We start from the raw sequence: 14,274 nt of genomic DNA, 5'->3' as shown, positions 1-14,274 counted from the left end.
TAGGGAATGGAAAGGAATAGGGAATGGAAAGGAATATGGAATGGTCAGGAATATGGAATGGTAAGGAAAATTGAATGGTAAGGAAAAGGGAATGGAAAGTAATAGGGAATGGAAAGGAAAAGCAGAATGGAAAGAAATAGAAAGGAATAGGGAATAGAAAGGTATAGGGAATGGAAAGGAATAGGGAATGGCAAGGAATAGGGAATGGAAAGGAATAGAAAGGAATAGGGAATGGAAAGGAATAGGGAATGGAAAGGAATAGGGAATGGAAAGGAAAAGGGAATGGAAAGGAATAGAAAGGAATATGGAATGGAAAGGAATAGGGAATGGAAAGGACTAGGGAATGGAAAGGAATAGAAAGGAATAGGGAATAGAAAGGAATAGGGAATGGAAAGGAATAGGGAATGGAAAGGAAAAGGGAATGGAAAGGAATAGAAAGGAATATGGAATGGAAAGGAATAGGGAATGGAAAGGAATAGGGAATGGAAAGGAATAGGGAATGAAAGGAAAGGGGAATGGAAAGGAATAGAAAGGAATATGGAATAGAAAGGAATAGGGAATGGAAAGGAATACGGAATGGAACGGAATAGAAAGGAAAATGGAATGGAATGGAATAGGGAATGGAAAGGACTAGGGAATGGAAAGGAATAGAAAGGAATAGGAAATTGAAAGAATGGAACGGAATAGGGAATGGAAAAGAATAGGGAATGGAAAGGAATAGGGAATGGAAATGAATATGGAATGGTAAGGAATATGGAATGGTAAGGAATATGGAATGGTAAGGAATATGGAATGGTAAGGAAAAGGGAATGGAAAGTAATAGGGAATGGAAAGGAATAGCAGAATGGAAAGGAAAAGGGAATGGAAAGAAATAGAAAGGAATAGGGTATAGAAAGGAATCGGGAATGGAAAGGAATAGGGAATGGAAAGGAATAGGGAATGGAAAGGAATAGAAAGGAATAGGGAATGGAAAGGAATAGGGAATGGAAAGGAAAAGGGAATGGAAAGGAATAGAAAAGAATATGGAATGGAAAGGAATAGGGAATGGAAAGGACTAGGGAATGGAAAGGAATAGAAAGGAATAGGGAATAGAAAGGAATGGGGAATGGAAAGGAATAGGGAATGGAAAATACTAGGGAATGGAAAGGAATAGAAAGGAATAGGGAATAGAAAGGAATAGGGAATGGAAAGGAATACGGAATGGAACGGAATAGAAAGGAATATGGAATCGAAAGGAATATGGAATCGAAAGGAATACGGAATGGAAAGGAATAGGGAATGGAAAGGAATAGGGAATGGAAAGGAATATGGAATGGAAAGGAATAGAAAGGAATAGGGAATCGAAAGGAATAGGGAATGGAAAGGAATGGGAATGGAAAGAAATAGAAAGGAATAGGGAATGGAAAGGAATAGGGAATGGAAAGGAATTGGGAATGGAAAGGAAAAGGGAATGGAAAGGAATAGGGAATGGAAAGGAATAAGGAATGGAAAGGAATAGGGAATGGAAAGGAATAGGGAATGGAAAGGACTAGGGAATGGAAAGGAATAGGGAATGGAAAGGAATAGGGAATGGAAAGGAATAGGGAATGGAAAGGAATAAGGAATGAAAAGGAATAGGGAATGGAAAGGAATAGGGAATGGAAAGGAATAGGGAACGGAAAGGAATAGTGAATGGAAAGGAATAGGGAATGGAAAGGAATAGGGAATGGAAAGGAATAGGGAACGGAAAGGAATAGGGAATGGAAAGGAATAGGGAACGGAATGGAAAATGGAATGGAAAGGAAAGGAATAGGGAATGGAAACGAGAGAATGGAAGATGTGAAGTAAAGAAAGAGAGCAATCCAAATGGAATCACTCTGCGTTGGTTTTAGGTCAGATGATGATGAGTAGTCTCAATTCAGTTTTGGTATGAAATGTGTAGGAAACATGAAAACTTGGAGAAAAAAAGTGAACTGATAGTGCCAGTCAGATAAGACATAAGTCCAAACTGTAGCATGGTTATATGTATGTAAAACTATGACATTTTGGTGTAAGTATGAGCATATGTTTAGATTTCTGTTACATCTTTCATCCGTATTAAAAAGGATCAGTAATAATCTATTGACTCCATGCATCAGTTCCCCATGCATAGAGAGTTGAAGGCTGAGTGAGTCTTTCCACTGCCAGATGAGAGATGGAAAAGCTGGGTTTTAAGACAGTAGATTTGAGCCCTGCCCAAAATAGTTATGAAAGAATCTCCAGATTCATAATGGAAATAACTGGCAATTGCACTATCCAGGCTGGGCTGACTGAGAGGGAGAGAGAAAGAGGAGAGAGAGGGAGAGAGAGAGAGGGAGGGGAGAGAGAGAGATATAGGGAGGGGGAGAGAGAGAAAGAGTAAGAGAGAGAGGGGGAGGGAGAGAGAGAGAGAGAGAGAGAGAGAGAGAGAGAGAGAGAGAACAGGGGGGGAGAAGATGAATACGGTTTTCTTTGGAAAACTTTTCCATCTGAGAAAGTCATAATCACAATCAGAGTTACCTGCACAAAAACAACTGTTACTCTGGAGAGAAGAACCTTACAATGGCCTGCTGTTTTCAGAAGAGAGACCGTTAAAATTCTTCCTAAATGTTTTCAACACAATAGTCTGAAATATCCTTTCAATTCTTGATAGTGGAGCCACATGAAGTCTTTGCAGAGCGTTCCTCTACCTCCCCCCTCCTCCCTCCTTTGTGTGTGTTCTAAATATCCAACCCTGGTGCTCCACTGTGCTCTAAATATTCAACCCTGGTGTTTCGCTGGGCTATAAGGCCAATGTCCCAAAATGGGACCCTATGCATTGTGGGCCCTGTTCAAAAGTAGTGCACTTTGTAGGGAATAAGGTGCCATTTGGGACGCTGACATTATACTGTATCCGATCCTGGTGCTCTGCTGTGGTCTATATATCCAACCCTGGGCCCTGGCAGGATAGTTTTAGCCTGTACTACTACTTGAGGTTATAACCAGGATCAAAACAGGAAGCAGAAACATGGGTCTGTTCATTAAAAGATTAATCTTTGAAGAATAAAAAATTCGGTCACCAGTTATTCTTTTTAGCACATAATTTCATGTCACTAAATACCTGTCAACAAGAAACAATGTTATTCTTAGTTATCCCTGTACTGTAAATAAAGGTTTCTGCAATGAGCTCGTACACAAGACATTGACATATACAGATCTAGGATATTAATTTGAGCCAGTTTGCTACAGCAGGAAAATAATCCAACAGCAACAGGAAATGTGAATTATAATATGGATTATAATTAATGGAATTATTTTGTAGGGGCTGATACATTTTTCGTTAGGGCAAATCAAGTATGAAATATTAAAGTGGAAATTACACTACTGCTGTGCAGGGAAATTATCAGCAACAAAAGAGTGATCAAATTAAGATTCTACATCTGTATGGGAGGGAATAACATTAATATTCTACCATGTAGGCAATGCTATTTTACTGTAAACAAATTAACAACAGACTATCAACACGCTTATAAGGAAGGACATTCAACAAGCACGGCACTTACACAAATGACTGTTGATTTGCTGAGAGAAATTGATGATAAAAAGATTGTGGGGGCTGTTTTGTTAGACTTCAGTGCGGCTTTTGACATTATAGATCATAGTCTGCTGATGGAACAATGTATGTGTTATGGCTTTACACCCCCCTGCTATATTGTGGATAAAGAGTTACCTGTCTCACAGAACACAGAGGGTGTTCTTTAGTGGAAGCATCTCCAACATAATCCAGGTAGAATCAGGAATTCCCCAGGGCAGCTGTCTAGGCCACTTACTTTTTAAAATCTTTACTAATGAAATGCCACTGGCTTTGAGTAAAGCCAGTGTGTCTATGTCCACTATACACGTCAGCTACTACAGCGAGTGAAATCATTGCAACACTTAACAAAGAGCTGCAGTTAGTTTCAGAATGGGTGGCAAGGAATAAGTTAGTCTTAAATATTTCAAATACTAAAAGCATTTTATTTGGGACAAATCATTCACTAAACCTTAACCCTCAACTAAATCTTGTAATAAATAATGTGGAAATTGAGCAAGTTGAGGTGACTAAACTGCTTGGAGTAACCGTGGATTGTAAACTGGCTCAAAACATGTTGATACAATAGTTGCTAAGATGGGGATAAGCCTGTCCATAATAAAGCGCTGCGCTGCCTTTTTAACAACACTATCAACAAGGCAGGTCCTACAGGCCATAGTTTTGTCACACCTGGACTACTGTTCAGTCATGTGGTCAGGTGCCACAAAGAGGGACCTCTGAAAATTACAATTGGCTCAGAACAGGGCAGCATGGCTGGCCCTTAAATGTACACAGAGAGCTAACATTAATAATGTGCATGTAAATCTCTCATGGCTCAAATTGGAGGAGAGATTGACTTCACACTACTTGTTTTTGTAAGAAGTGTTGACAAGCTGAATGCACCGAAGTGTCCGTTGAAACTAGCACACAGCTCGGACACCCATGCATACCCCACAAGACATGCCAGCAGAGGTCTCTTCACAATCCCCAAGTCCAGAACAGACTATGGGAGGCGCACGGTACTACATAGAGCAATGGCTATATGGAACTCTATTCCACATACGGTAACTGATGCAAGCAGTAGAATCAGATTTAAAAAACAGATAAAAATTCATCTTATGGAACAGCGAGGACTGTGAAGAGACACACACACAGGCACAGACACACATACACATAAGACACGCACTCTACACACACTTACACATGGGTTTTGCATTGTAGATATGTGATAGTAGAGAAGTGGCCTGAGGGCAAGCACTTCATGTGTTGTGAAAAGTTTTATGAAATGTAATGTCATGTAATATTTTAAATTGTATATAACTGCCTTAATGTTGCTCGACCCCAGGAAGCGTGGGTATCTTAATAAATACAAAATACAAAATGTAAGGTTTAGACAGCCAAAATATATTAGATCATAAAACTATTGTGGTGATTAAAAATAGCAGGAACATTTTGGGTATTACACAACATTACGAAACCAAACATATTTTGTAAAAGTCATAAAGTGAAGAAACCCTGTTGATCAACTGATCACTAGAAAAAAACAATTCAAACTTGGATTACGGTCGCATCTCTCACTCGGAACTTTGGAAAATATTATTTTCTATGTTGTTCTTTTATATTCCATTCCATTATTTTTATTAAATAGATTTGTGTTGACTGTGATACAGACACCGGAATTTGTGTCTCCTCTGCTAAATGAACACAATATGTCTTTTGGCATTGGCCATTGCTATAACGGCCTAGCATTGCTTTTTACACGCACATTGTCTACAGATTAAATATATGAATATAATACTATTTGTGAGTTGACACAGCCAAGTGTGTGCCAGGAAAAAAACGACATTGCATGCTAACTCAAACTTACCAGAAGTGGAATGCGACTAAAAAGGAATGTGCGTGATGGATGTCAGAGATTTGTTTGTGTGTCCTTGATAGGTGATTCCAAGTGCATATGTGTTTTGCAATAAAAGTGAAAATTGAGAGTGTACTCTGACTCTTAACATCTGGACAGTAAACTGTAAATGAACTTCACAAGTACTTCTCGATAATAATGAATCATCCAAAGTGACGTGTTCTTTACCAATGTCTTTATAAGTTGCTGCACCAAACAATTTCTCTATCATTCTCTATCATTCTGTTGCAAAGCAGGACAGAACCGTCATTCTCTGCACATCAACTTAAGAGGTACGGTACCCACTTGTTTAGTTTTTGTCTTAATTAGATTGCTGCTATCTAAAGGCACAATATGTCAGATTTACGGATGTTCAACGATCATTTGAATCATTACAACCATCGATTCTCTAAGAATATAACTTATAAATGCGTTATGAGCTGAGTACAACTGTGTTATCCTGTCATAAATCTAAGGTTCTATTACTTCATTGTTTCTGTTGCTGTTTCCATTTGAGTCTTTGTAAACACACCAATAGCTTCAAAATCTGTTTAAACTAGCATGTTGATCTCCTGTCAGTCCTTGCATCATTAGTTCCATCTATCTAATTTGAGAGAGGTTACATTTCCTTTTCCCCATCCCTCAACTGGCAACAAAGTGGCAGGGTCAAGCTGTTGAAATGACACATTCACGTATTCTGTATGCTATTTTTCAACAGCTTGTATTCTTGTCAATCCCATTGACAGTTAGTAAATGTTCCCATCATATACTTTATAAGCAGTTGTTTCCTGTGCTTCTATTTGTATGACACCAGTGATTTACTGTCCCTTTGGTCTCTGTGTTCTCTCCCTGCTGTTTTAGGTTATGGCTCTGAGCAGACTTCTGACTTTGGGGCTCTGTGTTCTCTCCCTGCTGGTTCCGCCAGGCCAGATGGAGCAGTGTGAATGCCAGGGTCCTGGAGGACCACCTGGCCCTCCTGGCCCTCCTGGGCCTGTTGGACCTTCTGGAGGTAAATGAGTCATAAGCTTAGTACAACTGCCTTACCCTATCATAATCCAAAATATAATACTGTTGATTTTGGAGTACACTGTCACTTTAAGCATGCATATTCATTTGTGTGCCTGATGATGGACTGATGATGAGGGGGACAGAGAACTCTGAATGACCTCAATTAGATAAGCACTCCTATTCCTACAAAAAGGCTTTGTCTGTACCAGTTGCCCAAAAAAACTGGGGCGGGGTATAATGAAAAAGCCCAATCCGGTATATTTCCTGATGTTACCCTTTGATTAGACTGTTGATTTTGGAATAAACTGCCAATTTAAGCAAGCCAGATCAGACTGCAGAGCACTTAGCAGGCTAATTTAAGCAGTCCTTGGTGTGTATGATGATGAACCCTCTCCCTGTTATCTCTCCATAGGCATACCTGGACTTCCTGGTCGACCTGGTCCACCTGGAGAGCGCGGTATAGTCTTAAATATTCACTGTTCTAACTATATTATTTACGTCCCAAAAATGTAAGTGGGTAACAACACCCTTCGAAGAAATGTCGACCACAACCGTAGTGCTGCTATCTCATTGTGTGTTTTTTTGGAAGACAAATAACTCTGAGTGACCTCAATTAGATAAGCACACCAATTCCTACAAAGAGTCTGTGTCTGTACCAATTGCCAAAATAAACCTATTAAAAGAGGCATAGTGAATTAATAGGGTATAGTGAATTATTAGCGGTTCACAGCGAAGCCATATCTCAGACTGCCCATCTTAATCTTTTCTTTTTATTGGCCAGTCTGAGATATGGCTTTTTCTTTGCAACTCTGCCTAGACGGTCAGCATCCTGGAGTCGCCTCTTCACTGTTGACGTTGAGACTGGTGTTTTGCGGGTACTATTTAATGAAGCTGCCAGTTAAGGACCTGTGAGGCGTCTGTTTCTCAAACTAGACACTCTAATGTATTTGTCCTCTTGCTCAGTTGTGCACCGGGGCCTCCCACTCCTCTTTCTATTCTGGTTAGAGACAGTTTGCACTGTTCTGTGAAGGGAGTAGTACACCGCGTTGTACGAGATTTTCAGTTTCTTGGCAATTTCTCGCATGGAATAGCCTTCATTTCTCAGAACAAGAATAGACTGACGAGTTTCAGAAGAAAGTTATTTATTTCTGGCCATTTTGAGCCTGTAATCGACCCTCAATTGCTGATGCTCCAGATACTCAACTAGTCTCAAGAAGGCCAGTTTTATTGCTTCTTTAATCAGCACAACAGTTTTCAGCTGTGCTAACATAATTGCAAAAGGGTTTTCTAATGATCAATTAGCCTTTTAAAATGATAAACTTGGATTAGCAAACACAACGTGCCATTGGAACACAGGACTGATGGTTGATGATAATGGGCCTCTGTACGCCTATGTAGATATTCCATTAAAAATCAGCCGTTTCCAGCTACGATAGCCATTTACAACATTAACAATGTCTACACTGTATTTCTGATCAATTTCATGTTATTTTAATGGACAAAAAAATTGCTTTTCTTTCAAAAACAAGGACATTTCTAAGTGACCCCAAACCTTTGAACGGTAGTGTATGTAGGTGCCTTTCCTCATGCTGAACACATTTGCCTCAATTACCCATAAAGGCCTGTCAGGATAGATTTTCCTTCATCTTGGAACTTTTGGAAAACCTTAAAAAAAACGTATTCTCATGAACCATAAGTCCACTTCTCTATCATCTATCCATAGGGCCATCTGGACCTTCTGGATTTTCTGGATTACCAGGAGTTTCTGGTAGAGTTGGACGTGATGGAGTCCCTGGTCCACCTGGTCCCCAGGGAGCTACTGGTACACTGCTGACTGACCTCTTCCTGGTTATGTATTTATTATTTGGTTCTCTCTAGTCACACCTTCTGTTTTCACAGACTTAGACCTGGAACCACTGCAAGCAAGCTTGGTCAAACTGGAGTTGGGTAAGGAAGTGAATTTCAGAGAGCATGATCAGAATGTTATGTACTTGTATGCAATATTACAGGTCCCGTATCTTAATTTGATCACTCTGTTGTCGCAGAGAATTTTCCTGCACAGCAGGAAATGCAAACGTGTGGTGTATTCAAGGTTTCTAAAGTTTGTAATTTCCACTTATACATTTCAGACTTGATTTTCCGTAACAAAAAAATGTATCAATCCCAACAGTTAATTATAATCCAAATAACAATTCATATTTCCTGTTGCTGCAGGATTATTTTCCTGCTGTGTGAAATGGGCTCAAATTAAGATAATGCCTCTGTAGATTATATTGTAGTTTACTAAGTATCAGTTCAACATAAATTATGCAATATTCGTAATTTTGGAAAATGCTGTGTGAATTTAGTCGAGTGTCAGCATTTGTGAAATATAATATGGCAACTTTTGCTTCCACTTTTAATGTTACACCGACTGCATTAATACCTGGTTTCTCTTCAGCCATAAACTATGACTTCGCCAGAAGAGTTGACAAGAAGTACTTTGTGTCACACAAGAGACAGGGTTCTTTTGACGACGCTGTTCAGTTCTGCACCAAGAGGGGCTTGCTGCTGGCTTTGCCGAAAAACGAGGAGGAAAACACTGCTCTCACTCAAGTCCTTGAAGGGGCTTTCAATAATGTGTGGCTCAATGTTGACAAAAGCAAAGAGGGAAAGTTTCAGCTAGATTTGAAAGGCCATCCCCTCACTTTTTTCCAAATGGGGAGATGGGGAACCAAAAGTGCCTAATGGGGATAGGGGCTGCACAATGTTGACAGAGTCAGGTGCATGGCAGGTGACATCTGATTGCTCCTTCAATGCCTATATCATGTGTGAGATATAGGGACACCTCTATGAAATGCTGTTTCTGAGTTTACAATGAAATCTTTCTTCTCTTCAATTAGGATTCTCTAGGTTTTATCTCTAGGTTTTATCTCTAGGTATTATCTCTAGGTTTTATCTCTAGGTATTATCTCTCAGGTATTATCTCTAGGTTTTATCTCTAGGTATTATCTCTAGGTTTTATCTCTAGGTTTTATCTCTAGGTTTTATCTCTAGGTTTTATCTCTAGGTCACTTGTATTTCCAGTTGTTCTGCACCTTTCATTCTTTCTTTTATTCAAATGAGCTAGTTAAAATGTGGGGTAGAATGTAAAACGGAAAGGGAAACTTGTCGAATAAAGCAACAAACACATTTACTTTACACTTGTCTGTCTCCTTCACGCTCCCTCTCTCTGAACAGACTGGCTGCTGATCATGCACATGGCTACTTTTGACCTACAGTATGATGACACAGGAATAGCAAATATATATTTCCAAGCAAGACAATATCAAGTTAAACTTGTATGAATCGGCTGACTTAGACCTGGAACCCACCTAGTAAAAGCGATGCATCTCAACACCAAAAGAAGGTATTGTCTGTGAGGGACCCCCTCCTTAATGCTGGTTTTATAGGTTTCTCTGGAGACATAATTACATGTTATCCATACCACCAGAGGGTGAAGGAGGACCCGTATCAGTGATTTTGACCAGATAGACAGATCCTTTGCCGAGTTATAGCTCCACATGTACTTGCCTAAGATTGTACTTTTCTGTACCACGTATCATATGACCGTGTACAAAACCCAAATTACCTTATTTTTGTGCACATACAAATCTGCCAATGGTATACAAGGTCTGCCAATGGTACAAATATAACTGCAATACAGAAGTCAGATATACTCTGAATCTACACAGAGAGCTGTACTGGTGTGTATTGTCTGAAAAATCGTTTTTCTAGGACAATTTAATTTGAAAGCATTTATTTGAATCCATGTTTCTCTATTAAGTTATACATATCATCAGAGGGTGGAGTGTTAACTGCATCAGTGATTTTGACCAGATAGACAGATCACCTGCAGATCACCTCATGTACTCACCTATGGTTATAACTGGTTATAACTAGGTATGACCGTGTACAAAATCACCTTACATTACCTTAGATATATGCTTAGTTGCGGTCAAAACAGCTCATAAAAGTATGTAAGTGGTATGAATACTTAGTAGAACTGTAGTACAGAAACCAGCTACCCTCTGAATGTACACATAATGCTGTATTGGTGTGTATTCTTCAAAAATACTTACTCTACTGAAAATGTTATGTAAATACCAGAATTCCTATAATATCCTCCAATGTTCTTTATGTGCAGCTTGTTAAGGTATTTTGGGTGCTATACCATTTGGTTTGAAGTAACTTAAAGGATTGAAGCATGCTGCCATAGCCCCTACCAGTCCCATTGTATCTCCAGCAGCGATGCTAAAGCAGATTTACCATCACCAACAAGTTTCTTTCCAGTCTTTTCTACCCGTTTCCAGTCTTTTCCATCCGTTTCCAGTATTTTCCATCCATTTCCAGTCTTTTCTGTCCCTTTCCAGTCTTTCTGTCCGTTTCCAGTCTTTCTGTCCGTTTCCAGTCTTTTCTGTCCGTTTCCAGTATTTTCCATCCATTTCCAGTCTTTTCTGTCCCTTTCCAGTCTTTCTGTCCGTTTCCAGTCTTTTCTGTCCCTTTCCAGTCTTTTCCATCCATTTCCAGTCTTTTCCATCCATTTCCAGTCTTTTCTGTCCCTTTCCAGTCTTTCTGTCTGTTTCCAGTATTTTCTGTCCGTTTCCAGTCTTTTCTGACCCTTTCCAGTCTTTTCCATCCATTTCCAGTCTTTTCGGTCCGTTTCCAGTCTTTTCTGTCCCTTTCCAGTCTTTTCTGTCCGTTTCCAGTATTTTCTGTCCCTTTCCAGTCTTTTCTGTCCGTTTCCAGTCTTTTCTGTCAGTTTCAGTTTTAGCCAATCTGACACAATAACATTCAACCTTGTCTGTTTATTATTATTTATGTCCAGTTACAATCTCAGACCATTCCTTCTCTCCAATAAGGTTATAATGGGAGAGTTAGTCCTTCTCTCCATAAGGTTATAATGGGAGAGTTAGTCCTTCTCTCCAATAAGGTTATAATGGGAGAGTTAGTCCTTCTCTCCAATAAGGTTATAATGGGAGAGTTAGTCCTTCTCTCCAATAAGGTTATAATGGGAGAGTTAGTCCTTCTCTCCAATAAGGTTATAATGGGAGAGTTAGTCCTTCTCTCCAATAAGGTTATAATGGGAGAGTTAGTCCTTCTCTCCAATAAGGTTATAATGGGAGAGTTAGTCCTTCTCTCTAATAAGGTTGTAATGTGAGAGTTAAACCAGATTAAGAACCAATATCATATCCAAGACAGACACTCTAGGTTCTTCTCAAATGGCACACTATTCCCTATGTAGTGCACTACTTCTGTTCAGGGGCTGTAGGGGTTGTAGGGCTGTAGGGGCTGTAGGGCTGTAGGGGAGGTAGGGGCTGTAGGGGGTGTAGGGCTGTAGGGGGTGTAGAGCTGTAGGGGGTGTAGGGGTGTAGGGGTTGTAGGGCTGTAGGGCTGTAGGGCTGTAGGGGGTGTAGGGCTGTAGGGCTGTAGGGGTTGTAGGGCTGTAGGGCTGTAGGGGGTGTAGGGCTGTAGGGCTGTAGGGCTGTAGGGCTGTAGGGGCTGTAGGGCTGTAGAGCTGTAGGGGCTGTAGGGCTGTAGGGGGTGTAGGGCTGTAGGGGCTGTAGGGCTGTAGGGGCTGTAGGGCTGTAGGGCTGTAGGGGCTGTTGGGGTTGTAGGGCTGTAGGGGTTGTAGGGCTGTAGGGGTTGTAGGGCTGTAGGGGCTGTTGGGGTTGTAGGGCTGTAGGGGCTGTAGGGCTGTAGGGCTGTAGGGGCTGTAGCGGTTGTAGGGCTGTAGGGGCTGTTGGGGTTGTAGGGCTGTAGGGGCTGTTGGGGCTGTAGGGGTTGTAGGGGCTGTAGGGGTTGTAGGGCTGTAGGGGTTGTAGGGCTGTAGGGGGTGTAGGGCTGTAGGGGGTGTAGGGCTGTAGGGGCTGTAGGGCTGTAGGGGCTGTAGGGAGTGTAGGGCTGTAGGGGCTGTAGGGGTTGTAGGGCTGTAGGGGATGTAGGGGTTGTAGGGCTGTATGGCTGTAGGGAGTGTAGGGCTGTAGGGGGAGTAGGGCTGTAGAGGGTGTAGGGCTGTAGGGGCTGTAGGGCTGTAGGTGATGTAGGGGCTGTAGGGGGTGTAGGGGTGTAGGGGCTGTAGGGCTGTAGGGGTGTAGGGCTGTAGGGCTGTAGGGGGTGTAGGGCTGTAGGGCTGTAGGGGGTGTAGGGCTGTAGGGCTGTAGGGGGTGTAGGGCTGTAGGGCTGTAGGGTCTGTAGGGCTGTAGGGCTGTAGAGCTGTAGGGGCTGTAGAGGCTGTAGGGCTGTAGGGGGTGTAGGGCTGTAGGGCTGTAGGGGGTGTAGGGCTGTAGGGCTTTAGGGGATGTAGGGCTGTAGGGGCTGTAGGGCTGTAGGGCTGTAGGGGCTGTTGGGGTTGTAGGGCTGTAGGGGTTGTAGGGCTGTAGGGGCTGTAGGGCTGTAGGGCTGTAGGGGCTGTAGCGGTTGTAGGGCTGTAGGGGCTGTTGGGGTTGTAGGGCTGTAGGGGCTGTTGGGGCTGTAGGGGTTGTAGGGGCTGTAGGGGTTGTAGGGCTGTAGGGGTTGTAGGGCTGTAGGGGGTGTAGGGCTGTAGGGGGTGTAGGGCTGTAGGGGCTGTAGGGCTGTAGGGGCTGTAGGGCTGTAGGGGGTGTAGGGCTGTAGGGGCTGTAGGGATTGTGTCAGCTTCCTGCCTCCTGTTTGTCTCCGGGCCTCTAGAGGTCATCTGTGTTCCCCTCTGCCTTAGTTCTTCCTCGTGTGTCCTAATTAGTTTGATCCAGGTCACCTGTGCCTTGTTTCCCCTTGTGTATTTTAGCTGTGTGTTTTCCCCTTGTTTCTCACTTGGTTATTGAGTCCTGGCTATGTGTCTCCTGCTTTGTTCCACCGTGTCTTTCCAAGTAAGGTTTTCTAAGTTATCTTTGGTTTGTTTTTCTCCCCCTCGTGGAGTTATTTTGTTTTGCCTCCTGTTTTGTTAGTATACCTCTTTCTGAGAAGAACTTTTGTTGGACTATTTTTGAAGTGCTAAGAACTTTTGTTTTTACATTAAATCTACTTGCCTGGAGTATTGCCTTGGGTGTTTCATTTGGGTCCTACTACACCTCCTCTGTGGCTAAGGGGTATTACCCCCCAGCTCTCCACATCTGAGACCGGAGTTCAAGCCCAGCTTGTGACAGAATAACCAAGTCATCATGGACCCAGAAACACTCAGTTCCCAGGACCTGTTGGCGGTGATCACTCGACATGAGGCTTCTTTCCAGCGCCATGAAGCCGTTCTCAGCCGACAAGAGGAGCTGATGGCTAGACATTCTCAACTCCTGGCCGAAATGATGAGTTCCCTTCACCAGCTCTTTGAACGCCTCCTTGGTCCTCTCCCTTCCCCCAGGTCACCTCCCAGTGACGACAGGCCTTCTCGGTTGGCGGAGCCCCGACTACCACCTCCCAAGCCCTTTTCTGGGGATCCAAGCTCTTGCCAGGGTTTCCTCACCCAATGCTCCCTCACCTTCGAGCTCCAACCCTCAAGTTTTCCCACAGACCGTTCCAAGATTGCCTACATCATTACCCTTCTTTCAGACAAGGCGCTCGCCTGGGCCTCTGCGGTGTGGCAGTCCCAGGAGGCCTGTTGTGACTCCCACGCTGCATTTGTAGAAGAGTTCAAGCGGGTGTTCGATCATCCTGTCAGTTGGCGGGAGGCTTCCAAGCGCCTACTGTCTCTCCGTCAGGGCCCCCAAGCACGGCAGATTTTCGCCATTGATTTTCGGACCATAGCAGCAAGGAGCGGATGGAATGATGAAGCGCTGAGGGTCTGCTTTCAGGGAGGGTTATCTGAGCCCCTTCAAGATGAGTTAGCCACCCGAGA

At 42.6% G+C, this 14,274-nt stretch overlaps 1 protein-coding gene across 1 annotated transcript; it reads left to right on the top strand.

The window, feature by feature from the left end:
- Positions 1–5,630: 5,630 nt before the first annotated feature.
- Positions 5,631–9,398, top strand: LOC121551509 (pulmonary surfactant-associated protein D). The gene is given in 7 exon segments (XM_041864203.2): positions 5,631–5,734; positions 6,303–6,450; positions 6,862–6,906; positions 8,173–8,271; positions 8,349–8,396; positions 8,890–9,137; positions 9,139–9,398. Coding segments are annotated over 6 exon segments (717 nt in total). The 5' UTR covers positions 5,631–5,734; positions 6,303–6,305; the 3' UTR covers positions 9,271–9,398.
- The last annotated feature ends 4,876 nt before the right edge of the window (positions 9,399–14,274 follow it).

The sequence above is a fragment of the Coregonus clupeaformis genome, chromosome 35 (genome assembly GCF_020615455.1).
Source record: "Coregonus clupeaformis isolate EN_2021a chromosome 35, ASM2061545v1, whole genome shotgun sequence".
Lineage (NCBI taxonomy): Eukaryota > Metazoa > Chordata > Actinopteri > Salmoniformes > Salmonidae > Coregonus > Coregonus clupeaformis.
Note: the sequence above shows the minus strand (reverse complement) of the source record. Positions and strands in the feature narration are given on the sequence as shown.